Below are 17,419 nucleotides of genomic sequence, written 5' to 3'. Positions count from 1 at the left end.
GTTCCAATACTAATTTTTTTGTTCATGTGTTCTTCTTGTAGGTTATTGTTCTTTTAGTCACTAATCATATATTTTATTTTATTATTTTGTTTTGAGTCCATATCTGGCGATGCTCAGGGGTTATTCTTGGCTCTGCAACCAGAAATTGCTCCTGGCAGACTCGAGACCATATGGAATGCCAAGGATTGAACTGGAATACATCCCAGTTCTGCCAAGTGCAAGGCAAACACCTTACCTTCTGTGCTGTCACTCTTGGCTCCTCTTTGGTGTTTTTATTTGATATCTTTTATTGTTTTGAACTACTCCTAGTTCTGTGCTCAAGGAGCACTCCTGTTAGTGCTTGGGGTTGCGTTTGTGAGGCAGATACCTCCCCCTCTTTTCTCTTGCCCCAAGTATATTTTATTTGCTGTTATTTACAGAGCTATGGATCAAAGTTTCATCTGTTCAACGTTCAACTCCTCACTGTGGCCCAGGACTCCCCCTTGAAGCCCCACTCTCTCTTCCCCCTCCCCAGCACGAATTCCTGAGTGTTGGAAAGTGTTTAGCAGCTGCTCCTGTGACTGAGGCAGGTTGACTCTTCCAGAGATGCCGACTTTCGCAGGATCCCTACTGACTCCCCCTTCCATTTCCTAGATTGAAGGACAGGGCCATGGAGCCGTGTTCGACTGTAAGTTCTCACAGGACGGACAGCATTTTGCCTGTACAGATTCTCACGGGCATCTTCTGATCTTTGGTTTCGGATGCAGCAAGCCCTATGAAAAGGTGAGTTTCTTTTTCTTTTTTCTTTTTTTTTTTGTTTTTGTTTTTGTTTTTGTTTCTTTTGGCCACACCTGGTGACGCTCAGGGCTTACTCCTGGTTATAACTCAGAAATCACTCCGGCTTGGGGGCCATATGGGATGCAGGGGCATCGGACCGAGGTTCTTCCTAGCCTAGCGTGGGCAAGGCAGACTCTTTACTGCTTGCACTACCGCTTTGTACTTTGTGTTGCATGTAAAATAGCAACAGAAGGGTGGCTCAGAAGGTTCCTTGTATTGAGTTAGAAAACCATCCCCCCCATTATTTTATTATTATTATTTTTTGGTGTTTGGGCCATACCGGTGGCACTCAGGGTTACTCCTGGTTCCACACTCAAATTGCTCCTGACAGGCCCAGGGGATCTTATAGGATGTCAGGATCAAGGCTGGGTCAGCCACATGCAAAGCAAACATGTCTACCCCTCTGTGCTATCACTGTAGTCCCGATAATTGCTGACTGTAGAAAGCACAGGTATCCATTCGTCCTTTTCCTTTCTCCAGATTCCTGATCAGATGTTCTTCCACACTGACTATCGGCCGCTGATCAGAGACTCAAACAACTACGTCTTAGACGAGCAAACACAGCAAGCGCCGCACCTCATGCCACCACCATTCCTAGTGGATGTGGATGGGAACCCTCATCCTACCAAGTATCAGAGACTGGTACCGGGCCGTGAGAATTCTGCCGATGAGCATTTGGTGCCACAGCTTGGCTATGTGGCCACCAGTAAGTGCACATAGTGTTTTTATTTTAAGATCTTTCTTTGGAGACTGTAAATCCTAACTTGTCATGGAACTTTCAGTCTTTCCTGTCGATTTGCAGGATTGTTTTTATCTGGGTGTTTTGTTTTGTTGGGGTGTTCTCATCTATACTGGCAGTTCTCATCTATACTCCTGGTTGTTTCTGGGGACCATCTGCAGTGCTGGGGCTTGTACTCAGGTCGGCTGTGTGGAAGGCAAGTGCCTTACAGGTACTATTATTGCTCTGCCTCTTGTTAAATGAGGCATTTTAATTTTGCAGAGGGTGATTGTTTTCATCTTTGGACCACACACAGCTATGCTCAATACTTACTCTCCTGGCTCTGTGCTCAGAGATCCTTAGTGGCAGGCTTGGGGCTGTAGCAGAAGCCTCATGTTCCCAAAGCCGGGGGACTGGGGAGGCACGGGTCTGGAAGCAAACACCAACACGGGAAATAATCCACACATGGTTATGGAGAGAAAACAGGTTCAGAAACCTCTAATGTGAGCTTTCTGCTCCTAGCACTAAGATTAGCAAACGGGGGGGGGGGGGGGGGTGGTGGGGGTGGGGTGGGGTGGGGGGGGAGGCTGGAGAGAGAGCATGGAGGTAAGGCGTTTGCCTTTCATGCAGAGGTCATCGGTTCGAATCCTGGCGTCCCATATGGTCCCCCATGCCTGCCAGGAGCAATTTCTGAGCCTGGAGCCAGGAGTAACCCCTGAGCACTGCCTGGTGTGACCCAAAAAAACCCCACACACAAAAAAAAAATTAGCAGGCCCGGAGAGATAGCACAGCGGCGTTTGCCTTGCAAGCAGCCAATCCAGGACCAAAGGTGGTTGGTTAGAATCCCGGCATCCCATATGGTCCCCCATGCCTGCCAGGAGCTATTTCTGAGCAGACAGCCAGGAGTAACCCCTGAGCACTGCCGGTTGTGACCCAAAAACCAAAAAAAAAAAAAAAAAAAAAAAATTAGCAAACAGAAAGTTCTGTCGTGGAAAACTGAAACCACAAGCGATTTTTCCCCTGAGACCCTGGAGGCTTTATTGGGAATCCAAAGGGGAGAGCAGGTGGTCTAAGGCACCAATCCTAATGGAGCTTTAATCAAAAGGTGCTTCCAAGGGCCCGAGAGAAAACACAATGGTAGGGCGTTTGCCTTGCGCACAGTAGATCCAGGATGGATGGTGGTTTGAATTCCGGCATCCCATATGGTCCCTTGTGCCTGCCAGGAGCAATTTCTGAGCACAGAGCCAGGAGTAACCACTGCGAGCTAGCCGCCTGGTGTGGCCAAAAAAAAAAAAAAGTGCTTCCAACCAATGAGTGATAAGCTTATCCAGTATGGGATGGAAACCAACAGGGGCACCCTATGGGATACCAGGGACTGAGCTTGGGTGGGCTTTGTTCAAGGCAAGTTCCCTCCCTGCTGTGCAGTCTCTAGTCCCCAAAGTAACTGGAATTCTATAGTGCTGAATGATCTGTCTCTTCGGATGCACTTTCATTCATTGTATTTGTAGGTGATGGAGAGGTCATCGAGCAAATTATAAGCCTCCAAACCAACGACGCTGCTGGTGACCGCAGCCCTGAGTCCAGTATTCTTGATGGAATGATTCGGCAGCTACAGCAGGAGCAGGACCAGCGCTTGGGAGCAGGCCAGGACGCAGTGCCCAGTGGGCTCCCAAGCGGGGAAGAGACTCCCCGGAGAGGTAGGGGATTTCTCTTCAGATGGTTAAGTTGAACTTGAGTCCCGCAGTGAACGTGAATGCTTTGTGTAAGCGTCACTATAGAACTCTTGTTCGGTTATGTGTTGTTTAAATATATAAAGTTCTAGTGTTGGGGTGTGAGGCCTTTTTTGGCTTGGCCCCCCAGCACCTGCAGCCCCCTTCAGCCCGCCGGTCTGTGTCTGTAGGTATTAGGGTAATGACGGTGAAATGATCCGCCACAGTCAGTTGAAGTTACAGGAGAAATCTAGCTTTCAAGGCATTTCCACATGGCTTTCTTTTTTTCCTTTTTGGCCACACCCGGTGACGCTCAGGAGTTCCTCCTGGCTAGGCGCTCAGAAATCGGCTCCCTGCTTGGGGGTCCATATGGGACGCCTGGGGATCTAGCCGCGTTTCGTCCTAGGTTAGCATGTACAAGGCAAATGTTCTACCGATTGTGCCACCCCTCCAGCCCCACTCCCACATGGCTTTTAAGCCCAGCAGCCTCTTTGCTGCTGCTGTCCATCCTAGCTGAGTCTGCTTTCTGCTCTCTCCCCTCTCCCCAGCCAGCCCTATTATCCTCTCTTTAAGATTCCCCCACCCCCAGTGTGGGTGGGTCTGATCATTCTGTGGGCTAAGCAACAAGTTGGTGGAGGGTAACAGTTATGCTATGAGCTGGGCTTTAGGCAAGGCAGAGCCTCCCTCAGGGCTATGGTATAGGTCCCTGGTTGATCACTTGCCCTGCCTGGGTATGACCCGCCTTTCTTACTGGTACAGCTCAACCCCCATAAGGTAGAGACTTGATATATTTTAAAAATCATATTAAGTTGGTGAGCATAAATAACACTGCTTATTTGCTTATTGGTTTTTGTTTTGGGACCACACCCAGTGATGCTCAGGGGTTCCTCCTGGCTCTGCACTGAGGAATGAATGCTGACAGGCTCAGGGGAACACTTGGGATACCGAGGATTGAACCCTGGTTGCCTCGTGCAAGGCAGGTGCCCTACCCTCTGTACTCTATCCAGTCCCAGATAATAGTTTTTTTTAAATGGAAAGTAAAGTTTCAAAGAGTTGCATTTTGGGTTTGTTTTGGGGCTACCTCTAGTGGTTCTTTGGGGGTTATTCCTGCTCTGCACATAGGAAGCCCTCTTGGTGGGTTCAGGGGACTCAACCCAGGTCTACAGGGCACTGTGCTATTGCTGTGGGCGGCCCCTCCTCGCTTCTCCACAGCCCCGTCATTGGGAATTGGTTTCTAGTCACCTCTCCATGGTTTCGGTTTCTGTAGGTTTCCGAAGACTCAGCTTGGACATCCAGTCCCCTCCGAATATTGGCCTGCGCCGCAGTGGGCAAGTGGAGGGAGTCCGCCAGATGCACCAAAACGCACCGCGGAGCCAGATGGCCACAGAGCGGGACCTGCAGGCATGGAAGCGGAGAGTGGTTGTACCAGAGGTACCACTAGGCATATTTAGGTCTGTTTTAGGATATTATTAATATTGCTTCTATGTGCACAATATCGCTTTGATGATGTACGCCCCTGACTTTCCTGTGGTATTAATATGCCTCTGCAGGTCAGGGGGGAGTGATAATAGTCCTGCAAGTGGGGCAGGGTGCTTGCTTGATGTGAGGCCGACCGGGTTGTTGGATCCCTGCCGTCCTATATGGTCCCCGGAGCACCACCAGGAGTGATTCCTGACTTCAGAGCCAGGAGTAACCCCTGAGCACTGCCAGCTGTGACCCCAAAGCAAAACCAAAATCCTCATGCATATATTTTCGTAAAGGAACTTCGTTTTTACTGTGATAGGAAATGTCAAAATTGCCCTTTTTGTTTGTTTGTTTTTTGGGCCACATCTGGCGATGCTCAGGGGTTACTCCTGGCTCTGAAGTCAGGAGTCGCTCCTGGCTAGGGGAACCTATAGGACGCTGGAGAATCAAACTGCAGTCCGTCCTCGCCTAGCTCCAGCAAGGCAGACGCCTTACCACTCCATGCCACCACTCCGGCCCCCAAAGCCGCCCTTTTTGTAGGGCAGATTTTGTCATAGTATGTCTTGTTTTATATCCTCGTCCCGTTTTTCCTTTTTTTTCCCCGTTTTTGATTCAGTGTTAGTACATCTGTCTCCATGTCTGTGAACTATGTGTGTGTCCCTTCCCTATCCTCATTTGGGGGTTGGTGTGTCAGAGATGGACCCTATGGCCTCACATGCCTGCGGTGTATATGTAGATCCTCTGAGTCTCAGTACTCATGTCACATGATGCCACAAACTGAGAATTGGTCATCTGTCCTCCCTGTCCAGTACCAAGGAATTCTTTTAAAGTGCCAGGAAACTGGACTGGGCACTTAGCTGAGAGCTAGAGCATTTATCTTGCAAGTGTGAGGTACTGAGTTAATCCTGGCACTGCAAGATAGAAACAAAAGGTTCTCAGGACATACATTCAGTCAGTTTTCTTGTATCATAAATGTTTGCAGTCCTTTTTCAAACACCATGGTTACAAGGTTGTTCATAATACAGTTTTTCCCCCACAGATGAGAGTTGCTCATGACTGAGTTACAGTCATACAACGTGCAACAATATTCACTAGTGTGCATTTCCCGCCACCGTTGTCAACAGTTTGCCTCTCAACCCCCATGTTTGCAGACTTGATTTGGATTTTTTTTGGGCTGTTGTTGTTTTTGGGTCACAACCGAAACTGCGGTGTTACTCCTGCTCGGGTTACTCCTGGCTCTATGCTCAGAAATCACTCCTGGCAGGCTCGGGGGAACCCTGTGGGATGCCGGGATTCGAACCACAGTCCTTCTGCATGTAAGGCAAATGCCCTATCTCCATGATATCTTTCCGGCTCCTTGATTTGGATTTTTTTTTTTGGGGGGGGAGGGTGCCTGGGGTTGAACTTTAGTACTATCTTGCTGGCCCCAACAACAGTGATGTTTCAAGCCTGCATTTACTAGATTCTTGCTTGTTTTGGGGTTCATACCCAGCAGTGCTCAGGGCTTACTTCTGCTTCTGAACTCAGGTGGTGTTTGGAGATCCATAAGGGATGCTATGGATCAAACCCGGGTTGACAAAGTGAAAGGCAAGTGCCCTCCATGTTGTACTATTGATTATTCTTTATTTATTCTTTCTCTTAATTAATTAAAAGAATCTTGGGCCGGAGAGATAGCATGGAAGTACGTCGTTTGCAGAAGGATGGTGATTTGAATCCCGGCATCCCATATGGTTCCCCAAGCCTGCCAGGAGTAACCCCTGAGTGCAGCCTGGTGTAATCCAAAAAGCAAACAAAAAAACAAAAAACAACTTGAACCCTACCTGGCTGCTCAGAGCTTAAAAGCCTGGTTTAAATGATTCATGAATCTTTACTTTTTTTTTTTTCCCTTTTTGTTTTTTATGGGCCACACCCGTTTGATGCTCAGGGGTTACTCCTGGCTAAGTGCTCAGAATTTGCCCCTGGCTGAGGGGACCATATAGGACGTGGGGGTATCGAACCGCGGTCCTTCCTTGGCTAGGGCTTGCAGGGCAGACACTTTACCTCTAGCGCCACCTCACTAGCCCCTAATCTTTACTTTTTCTTTTGGCTTGTTTTGTGTTACACCCAGCAGTGCTCAGTTCTTACTGTTTCTGTGCTCAACTGTTCAGGCTCACTGAGCTGGATAAAATTTTTTTTTTGTTTGTTTTTGGTCCATACCCAAAAACTTGGGTTACTACTGGCAGGCTTGGGGGACCATATGGGATGCTGGGAATTGAATCATCTATCCTCTGTTGGCCATGTGCAGGGCAAATGTCCTACCACTGTGCTGTGCTCCGGCCCATGAGCTGGGTAGATTTCTAAGGATCTTTCCTGGGATTCTACTGGGCTGACACTATTATGAAATTTTGAGAACAAATTTGGTGGCTTGGCGGTTTGGTAAGGTTAAGTCACAGGTTAAGGTTAAATTTGGTCAGGGTAAGGACCATTTCTTTGTTGTTGTTGTTTTGTTTTTGGAATCACCACTGGCAGAATTGCCTTGGGACCAAATGGCATGCTGGGATTCAAACCACGGTTTGTCCTGGGTCTGCTGCATGAAAGGCAAGTGCCCTCTCCGGCCACAAAGGCCATTTCTGGTAAAGGGTGTAGGGGCTGATCCTGTGCTGACAGGGGGAATCTGCCACCCCCTCTTATTTCAGAGCCCCTGAAGAGACTGGACCTCCTTGGAAGGGTCAGCGGCCTTTCTTTTGGCACAAGGAAACCCCTTGACCCCTGTACTGTCTGCCTCAAGTCTTCCTTTATGATCCTGGATAGTTTTACAAAGGGAATTAATTTTCCTAACTCAACTTGATTATCCTGTAGTGAAGTTGGCATATAAATCTTGGGATAGCAGATATCTGATGACATTTTATTTGTTTGATTTTTGGTTTTTGAGTCACACAGTAGGTGGCACTCAGGAATCACAGACTCGTTTGTTCATATGGGATGCCGGGGATTGAACCCAGGTCCATCCTGGTTTGTCGCGTGCAAAGCAAATGCCCTACTCGCTCTGCTATTGCTCCAGCTCCATCTGATGATTTTTCTTTCTTTGTTTTCAAAATAAAAAAAATGTATTTCTTTTGGGGGCCTATTGCAAAAACAGCGGGAAGGGTATTTGCCTTGTATATGGCTGACCTGGATTCAATCCCCAGCGTCTCCTAGGTATCCTGAGCCTGCCAGGAGTGATTTCTGAGTGCAGAGCTAGGAGGAACTCCTGAACGCTGCCAGATGTGGCCCAAAAGCCAGAAAAGAAAGTGCATTTCCTTTCTTTCATCTTTGACCGGTGACCGTCAGTATGTGGCATGTGTCTGAGTCATTGCAGATCAGGTTGCTGGTCCTGGAGGCACCTCCTGGGAGCTGCCTAACCTGATTCCAGTCTCACAGCCTCTGTTGAGCCTTTAGCTCCACACCAGGAGGCATCCTTTCCCTGAGAGAATCTGATCTCCTTGACAGGAAATGGTACTTCATAGTGACTCTATGAAGGAGTCTTCCGTCTGCTGCTCTGTGGTAGATACATTTTCAGGAACTCTCACAAGATCTGGAGAAAAAAAGAAATATATATGTGCTGGAGAGATAGCATAGCGGTAAGGCGTTTGCTTTAGACACAGACTGACAGTGGTTCGAATCCCAGCATCCCATATAATCCCCTGTGCCTGCCAGGGACGATTTCTGAGCAGAGAGCCAGGAGTAACCCCTGAGTGCCACCAAGTGTGACCCAAAAATCAAAAACCAAAAAAAAAAAAAAAAAAAATTATATATATATATAATATATTTCTTTTTTTTTCTTTTTCTTTTTTTTTTTTTTTTTGATTTTTGGATCACACCTGGCAGTGCTCAGGGGTTAGGTTACTCCTGGCTCTATGCTCTGAAATCGCCCCTGGCAGGCACAGGGGACCATATGGAATGCCGGGATTCGAATCGAATCACTGTTCTGCATTCGAGACAAACACCCTACCTCCATGCTATCTCTCCGGCTCTGAGAAAAGATATATATTTTTTTTCTTTTTTTCCTTTCTTTTTTTTGTTTTTGTTTTTGGGCCACACCCGGCGATGCTCAGGGGTTACTCCTGGCTGTCTGCTCAGAAATAGCTCCTGGCAGGCACGGGGGACCATATGAGACACCGGGATTCGAACCAACCACCTTTGGTCCTGGATTGGCTGCTTGCAAGGCAAACACCGCTGTGCTATCTCTCTGGGCCCAAGAAAAGATATTTTTCTTAAAGAAAAAACTAAAATATTGCAGGATTTCTTCCCTTTTTCCTACAAGCTCACTTATGTTTCAGATCATTTTCTCGAAATGTTTCTTCTGTGTTGAGCCCGGGATTGTGATTGGTGGACCCCTGAAGGGCAGCACTTCTATTGGAAGCATCTGAGCGTTTCTCAGTCTGCAGTTGATGTGGGAGGCAGGACTGGAGAGTGGCTCTGAGGGCTGAGCACCTTCTTGGCATTCAGGAGGTCCAGGCTGACTCAAGGCACCTCATGGTCCTCCGAGGTAGAACCAGGAGTAACCCCTGAGTGCTGCCGGGTGTGACTCCCCCCCCCCCCCCCCCCAATTCACGTGCGAGTTGTGTGCTCAAGGTATACTTTATTTCAATGTGTGTCCAGGTTCCCTTGGCCTCAGGGTTGAGAGTGTCATCAGAGTATCTTGTTAATGAAACCAGGGCAGGCAGAAGGTAGCTGAGACTGGGAGCATGGGGCCTCCTTATCCATGGACTCAGTTTCCTGTTATTTGAGTTTTGTTTTGTTTTGTTTTGTTTAGTGTTTGGGCCACACTCAGTTGTGCCCCGTGGTCACTTCTGGCTGTGCTTGGGGAATGTGTGGTGTGGGGTTGGGACTGGGATTAGGGTCATACAAGGCAAGCCCATTACTTGGCTTACTGTGCTTTAAGATCATACAGTCTTCTTGCCAAGATAACTGGCTGTTCTCAGCTGTTCTAACATTCCTTCATCTGGCAGAGGCTGAGATTTAAGACTGGAGGTAACGCGTAGGAAGATCTGGGGTGTTTCCTTTGCTTATTGATTGGCTCAGATTCTGAGTTTTTTTTTTTTTTTTCTTTATAGTGTTTTATTGTTCAAATTGAGGGCAATACTCAGTCCTGGGTTGAGTTTGATTGAGTTCAAGCCTCTTCTGACCTTACCTCAGTACACAAAGAGGTGGGAAAGAGACTTCGAAAACCCGTGTCTGATTGAGACCTGACAGGAAGGAATCGCAGTCTCGGGAAATGTAGTCTATGGTGCTGCTTTCATTCTTTGATTCTTGTCATCGGTGATTAAGTCGGGCCAATCAAGCCACAAAGAAATATTTGTGTCAAGTAGGAAATGTGAGATGTCCTGACTGCCTCTTTGGTTTTGATGTTAAGTGTCTTATTTTTTTTTATTTTATTTTTTTTTTGTGGTTTTTTGGGTCACACCCGGCAGTGCTCAGGGGTTACTCCTGGCTCCATGCTCAGAAATTGCTCCTGGCAGGCACGGGGGACCATATGGGATGCCGGGATTCGAACCGATGACCTTCTGCATGAAAGGCAAACGCCTTACCTCCATGCTATCTCTCCGGCCCCGATGTTAAGTGTCTTTTTTTTTTTTTTGGGTTTTTTTTTTTGGGTCTCACCCGGCAGTTGCTCAGGAGTTACTCCTGGCTCCATGCTCAGAAGTTGCTCCTAGCAAGCACGGGGGACCATATGGGACGCCGGGATTCGAACCGATTACCTTCTGCATGAGAGGCAAACGCCTTACCTCCATGCTATCTCTCCGGCCCGATGTTAAGTGTCTTAACGTTTTGTTTTATTTACAACTGTAGGAAATTATGTGTATTGAAATGTCTGTTGGTGTGCCACCATCCTGATGATTAATATTTCCTCTGTAGATCAGTTCTTTATAGCAACATTATTTATAATAGCTGCAAAGTAGAGACAGCCCCGACACTCATCAGCTGATGAATGACTGGGAAAAATAAATGTGATATCTGTATAATGACATGATTTTGGAAATACAACGATTAATATAAGACAGTGATGGCTGACCTTTGTGAGCCCGAGTGCCCAAACTGCTGCACAAAACCAAAGAATTTCCTCAAAAGTGCCAGCACATCAATTAAACCTTAATAACAAGATTTTAGTATCTAAAAACTATGCGGTTTGCGCCGCATATCTTAATCGCGGACCTTCTTGCCAGCTACAAGGCCTTCGTGTGCCACTGCTGGCACATATGCCGTAGGTTCATCATCGAGGAATTAAAAAATAAATGTCGGGCCCGGAGAGATAGCAAAGCGGTGTTTGCCTTGCAAGCAGCCGATCCAGGACCTAAGGTGGTTGGTTCGAATCCCGCTGTCCCATATGGTCGCCCGTGCCTGCCAGGAGCTATTTCTGAGCAGACAGCCAGGAGTGACCCCTGAGCACTGCCGGGTGTGGCCCAAAAACCAACCCCCCCCCCCCAAAAAAAATGTCCACACCAAATTTGAGTTCACCTTGAAGACATGCTAAGTGAATGCAGCCAGTTCCGGAGGACCCCTTATTTATGTCTGGTTTCAGTGATGTGTCGAGTTCATAGTAGGGAAACCTATAGGCTCCCCTCATCCCTCCACTTTTTTTTGGTTTTTGGGTCACACCTGGCAGTGCTCAGGGGTTTACTCCTGCCTCTATGCTCAGAAGTCACTCCTGGCAAGCTCAGGGGACCATATGGGATGCCAGGATTCGAACTGGGGTTTGTCCAGTGTTGGCCGCATGCAAGGCAAGCACCTTACCATGGTGCTATTGCTCTGGCCCCATCTTTTTTTTTATTTTGGTCGCTAAAAATGTTCTAGAATTGGTTATGGTTATGATTATACAACTATGCTAACACAGTCATCGACTCAATGGTGTGCTTTTCTTATTTCCTAGGGTGAATTATTTGAAAACAAAATAAATCTCTATTCTCCCACTCAAGCAATTCAGCTCTTTTTTTGGGGGGGGGGGGGAGAAGGGATTTCAAAGGCCAATTCAGAGGCACTGCTCAGACCTACCTGTAAGCTCTGAGGCTCCTTTGTTTCCCAGCTGCTGAGGGTGTTGTCTGTAGGTGAATCTTCCTTTGGGAATCACCTTCCCAGTCGAAGAAACTGTTCTTTGAAGAAGATATACCTCATCCCATCCAACGTCCCCTCTTGACGGGAGCACGGAGCATGTGGGGGAAGCAGAGTTCTGATTCCCGGCTTTGTCGATCAATTCTTTGTCTGTGTGTGTGTGTGTGTGTGTGTGTGTGTGTGTGTGTGTGTGTGTGTGTGTTTGGTTTTTGGGTCACACCCAGTGGTGCTCAGGGGTTACTCCTGGCTCTGTGCTCAGAAATTACCCCTGGCAGGCTTGGGAGACCCTCTGGGACGCTGGGATTTGAACCACCATCTGTCCTGTGTTGGTTGCATGCAAGACAAGTATCTTATCGCTGTGCTATTGCTCCGGTACCAGTAGATCAGTTCTTATCCATCCGTTCAGTAGCTGATAATTGGGCACTCTTTAATGTTGTAGGAAGTTAGAAGACTTCAGATTGGAGAAAGGTGAGGAGGAAAGAAATCTTTATATCATCGGGAGAAAACGGAAGACTTTCCAGCTTTCACAAAAGGTAACCTAAACTCTTATTTTCTCAGGAATAAGCAATTAGAAATTAAATTAAACTCAAGTAGTGTGAATTTCTTAAAATCTTTAGGGGATTTAATATAGTACAAATTGGGGGCCAGAGCAATAGGACAGCAAGAGGGCATTTGTCTTGCATGTGCCCAACCCAGTTTCGTGTCCAGTATCCCAAAGGGTCCCCTGAATCTGTCAGGACTAATTTCTGAGCACAGAGCCAGGAGTAACCCCTGAGCACTGTGGGTGTGGCCCAAGAACCAAAAATAAATAAAGAAAATGGTAGAAATTAGGCAGGGTCTGGGAGCACAATCCATTTTCACCCTGCACACACTTTGTGCCACTCCCACAGACTCAGTCCTAGTGCACTCACGTTAGGCTCATGCAAAGCTTAAGAATCAAGGCATAAGATGTACCTGGGTCAGACTGAGCTTTAAAGTGGAGAGTTGCTGACCACTTGGATGCCTAAAACTACTCTTTGGGCTGGGGGGTAGTGTGCACATTCTGGGACCCTGACTTCTGGTGGCAGGTGTGTTTTCCTGAGCATAGGACCAGGAGCAGGCTCTGAGCACTTCTGGCAGTGACCTGAAAATGCAAACCTCGGTCCACACTCGAGATCTCTCCTGGCAGCTCAGGACCATATGTGGTGCCAACAGCTGAACTAGGTGGGTCACAGGCAAGGCAAGTACTCTTGCTGTACTCTTGCTCTGGCCCCTCCTAAGTTGACTTTTATTGTAGTTCTTGTTTCTGTCCTTTTAGGTACTAGTTCCCTTAACCTGATAACAATTTTTTTCTGACATTAAAATTTTTTTGGGGGGAGGTCACACCTGCCTTCACATGGAGATCATTTGTCGTGGGGCTCAGGAGAGACCTCCAGGGTCCTAGGGCTTGAACCTATGTTGGTTTGTGTGTAAGACAAGTTCTTTACTTGCCTGTCTTTCTGTCACGAGGACAGATTTTCTTGTTTATACTTTTTTTTTTGGTTTTTGGTTTTTGGGTCACACCTGGCAGCGCTCGGGGGTTACTCCTGGCTCTGCACTCAGAAGTTGCTCCTGGCAGGCTCAGGGGACCATATGGGATGCCGGAATTCCAACCACTGACCTTCTGCATGCAAGGCAAATGCCCTACCTCCATGCTATCTCTCCGGCCCTTGTCTATCCTTTTAAGTAATTAATTTATTTTCTTTTGTGCTGAATTCTACAGTGCTCAGGGCTTATTATTCCTGGCTTGGCACTCAGGTATCACTCCTGGCAGGCTTGGGGGAACAGATGGGTTACAGGGGACCGAACCCTTGCTCCCCTCTCTGCTGTACTCTCTCTGCCTCTTATCTATTTTCAGTCATGAAGTTTGGTATGCATTAATAAAACCCAGCATTTTGACAAATAATTAGACCTGACAAGCTAAGGAGAATATGACTTGCTTTTTAGGAGAGTTGGGTAGGTGCCTAAGCCAGGGAGATGTGGCCTGAGCATTGGTGGGGCCTTGAGATGTGAGTCACATGTCTGTGTTGAGGGGCTCCACCTCCCTGTTTGTCAAAATTAAATCCAGGCACCTAGAGGTAGCGGGGGCGGGGGAGAGAGTGCTTGTCTTGCACATGGCCAGCTGGCCCGAACTCAAGACTCAGCACCGCATATGGTGTCCTGAGCTGCTCCTGGTGTGATCCCTGAACCCAGCTGGGCATGGCCAAAAAACTAAAAAAATAGGAAAATACTGCGATTGTGGAGGAAAAGTTGGAAATCTGTTATCCCTCCCCAATGCCCTGTCAATATCACCTGGATGGTCAGACCTGCCCACACCTGGGAGGGATCTGAGGTTTGGAATAAAGGTGTTGCCTGGGGAGAAGGAAGGAGAGAAAAAGGAAGCATGGAGATATCCGCCAGATGGGACAGAGAGTGAGCTCCCGAGAGAAAGAGATGAGCCATGGAATAAACTTGGCTGACTCCGTGAAACTCTGCTTGTGATTATTTCTATGCTGTTATCCTGCTCCTTCAGACCTGCAGGCACCGTGCAGAGAAAGGCCTCACTCCACACTAGGACTTCAGAGTTTATATTTATACCACAGAAATCTATTGTTTGTTTGACTTACATTTTAGGTTATTTCAACTTTTTTTTTTTTTTGGTTTTTGGGCCACACCCGGCGATGCTCAGGGGGCAACAGGTACAAGCGCTGGGCTGAGCCGAGAAAGGCCCTTTCCCCAACACAGGCACTTTATTGTTTTATTTATTTTTCTTTTTTTTTATATATCTTTATTTAAATAGCTTGATCACAGATGTGATTGTAGTTGGGTTTCGGTCATGCAAAAAACACCACCCTTCACCAGTGCAACATTCCCATCACTAGTGTCACAGATCTTCCTCTTCCCCACCCCATATTTATTTATTTTTCTATATTTTATATTTTAACAACTGTGGGCTGTAGTTTGGGGACCCCTGTTCTATCTATGTCATCAGGTAACTTAAAGGATCAGAGGTTCACTCTAACTTATAGCAAGTTTCTTCCATTCAGTCTGACTCATTGGTGTTGATGTCACCATCTCGGCCGAGGTCATGCCGACGTAAGTTACCTTATGGGAGAAGAAATCTTGGGCGACTGGAGTTGTCTTCTGGAAATGAATCTTCAAGCTCTGGAAGACACGTAAGTCAGTGAACTCTGGGAACCATGAGAGAACATGCAATTGCTTAATTTTTTAATTTGAATGTACTTTGAAATTATACAAAAACAGTATTCATGCCAGTTTTGGGGCCACACCCAGCGGCATTTTGGGGGTTACTCCTGGCTCTGCTCTCAAAAATCGCTCCTTGCAGACTCAGGGAATCATATGGAATGCTGGAGATTGAACCCAGGTCTGTCCTGGGTCAACTGCATGCAAGTCAAACAAATGCTCTGCTTTAGTGTTTGTTTAACTTAGGCCCCAAAATGATGGTATCTTTTTTTACATATCATAGAGGTATTTATTTGAGTGGTTTTAGTTTATAGTATGATTATATCATTATAAGTACTTTTTTTCTTTTCTTTGGGGGGGGGGGGCATACCTGGTGACACTTGTGTTACTTACTCCTGGCTCTGTGCTCAGAAATCACTCCTGTCAGGCTCAAGGGACCATATGGGATGCTGGGGGATCGGACTGCGGTCTGTCCTAGGTTAGCTCATGCAAGGCGAATGCCCTACCCCTTGCCCCACCACTCTGGCCCCATAACTATCTTTTTTTGTTTTGTTTTTGTTTTTGTTTTTTGGTCACAATTGGCAGCGTTCAGGGGTTTCTCCTCGCTCTATGCTCAGAAATCGCTCCTGGCAGGCTCGGGAGACCATATGGGATGCCAGAATTTGAACCACCATTCTTCTGCATTCAAGGCAAATGCCCTGCTTCCATGCTATCTCTCCAGCCCCATAATTACCTTTTTTTTTCTTCTTCAGTTTTTTGGGTTTTTGGGCCACACCTGATGACACTCGGGTTATTTCTGGTTCTGCACTTAGAAATCGCTCCTGGCAGGCTCGAGGGGCCTTATGGGGGAGCGAACCTCAGTCCATCCTAGATTAGTGCATGCAAGGCAAATGCCCTATCGCCTGTGCCGATGCTCCGGCCCTTTAAGTACTTTTTAATTCAAAATATTTTTGTCACCTATCAAAGTAGCCTTATGTAGTGTAGCTATCTGAGACCCTGGATCTAGGTGTAGCTACCTGAGACCCACCCATTTCTGGGAGGGGTCTTGGGAACTGAATATTAGGTGTTACCTTACCTGCAAGACCCCGCCCATTCCTGGGAGGGGTCTTGGAAAAGTTAGATAAGCCTTGGACCGAGGGGATTCGGCCCCTTTTGTGCCCTGCTGGGCTCTCTGGCTTTTGGGTTTCGGCGTTCTGGTCTTTGACCAGCATGGAGCCCAAAGGGAAGACTAGGATTAGGTTTTTGCTTTGCACATGGCCAGCCCCAGTTTCTTTCCTGGCACCACAGTTTCTCAAGCACAGAAAAGAGCTCCAGAAAGAAAACCTTGGCTCACATGCCATTAGCCCCCAGTTTCACCCCTCCACTACTTGTAGCCAATAATGTTTCTTGCTCTGCATTTACATATCCTGAAACTTCCCCATAGCGAGGCCAGGAACTATTTTGTGACTGGTTTAGCTTATTCTGTGACCTACTTCACTCAGTGCTTTCACAACGAGCGTGGATATCGCGAGGAAATTGGAAGCAGAAGAAGATGCCACGGTTCAACTATTAGAGTGGCTTCCTTCCTGAGCGGGAGGACATCTCATGATGTTGATTCATGCCGCTTGTGGCAGCTTCTGTGGGATAAACTATGGGTGTAGCAAAGATCATTGTTTTAAATGTATCTAATCCTTCCTGCTCAGTCATTGTGCATCAGAGATTATTAGGGCTATGGTGCTTTTTCATATGTTTTAATACCTCAGAAATAAAGATTTTACACCCAATTTTAGGAGACATCCTGTGATCAGAGTGAAGGGTCTTGTTCCTCTGAAGAAGAAGAGTGGAAAAGTGACCGAAGGAGCGGGAGTGACAGCGAAAGTTCCAGGTGTGTGCTTTTTCGGTTATGCTTTTTGCATCTAAGGCATTCGGCGTTTATTTTATATCAGGCCACCAGGAAGGCCTGAGGGACCCTCCTGCCAGTCCTACCCTGCTGTGTGGGCCGGCATGGCTGTGCCTGGGACTGGCCCGAGGGAATCTGGTGTTCTGGAGAGCACCGATGCCACTGGCTGCCAGAACCCCAGATGTGTTAGCCTAGGGCAGGGACTGGGGAGCTTGTTCTCTTTCTTGTTGGTTTGTTTTTGTTTTGGGGCCACACCCATCTGTGCTTAGGAGTTATTCCTGGCTCTGTGCTCAGAAATCATCCCTGGTAGGCTGGGGGGTGGGCTTTGGGATGCTGGGGATTGAACTCGAGTCAGCCACATGCAAGGTGAATGCCCTTCTTGCTGTGCGGTCACTCTGGCTCTTCTCTCAGCCTTTTCTTTGCGGACTTTGAAGGAACTGGAGTTGAGTGTTCATGGTTGTCAGATGGTGGATATTGAACACAAGAAAGGAGGAATTGCTGGATTGACTGTTGGGATTAGAAACTAGACCAACTCCTAGGAAAAGTCTTCTCTTTGATATATTG

At 47.3% G+C, this 17,419-nt stretch overlaps 1 protein-coding gene across 1 annotated transcript in view; it reads left to right on the top strand.

The window, feature by feature from the left end:
• BRWD1 (bromodomain and WD repeat domain containing 1) overlaps nucleotides 1-17,419 on the top strand; it is an 88,309-nt gene that overhangs the window by 34,584 nt on the left and 36,306 nt on the right. The window contains exons 15-21 of the mRNA XM_049785383.1: nucleotides 634-762; nucleotides 1,297-1,522; nucleotides 3,043-3,231; nucleotides 4,511-4,694; nucleotides 12,215-12,308; nucleotides 14,820-14,948; nucleotides 16,746-16,840. Coding sequence (XP_049641340.1) covers nucleotides 634-762; nucleotides 1,297-1,522; nucleotides 3,043-3,231; nucleotides 4,511-4,694; nucleotides 12,215-12,308; nucleotides 14,820-14,948; nucleotides 16,746-16,840 — 1,046 coding nt within the window. The remainder of the gene's footprint in view (nucleotides 1-633; nucleotides 763-1,296; nucleotides 1,523-3,042; nucleotides 3,232-4,510; nucleotides 4,695-12,214; nucleotides 12,309-14,819; nucleotides 14,949-16,745; nucleotides 16,841-17,419) is intronic.

The sequence above is a fragment of the Suncus etruscus genome, chromosome 13 (assembly GCF_024139225.1).
Source record: "Suncus etruscus isolate mSunEtr1 chromosome 13, mSunEtr1.pri.cur, whole genome shotgun sequence".
Taxonomy (NCBI): domain Eukaryota; kingdom Metazoa; phylum Chordata; class Mammalia; order Eulipotyphla; family Soricidae; genus Suncus; species Suncus etruscus.
This window is presented reverse-complemented; position numbering and strand designations above follow the sequence as displayed.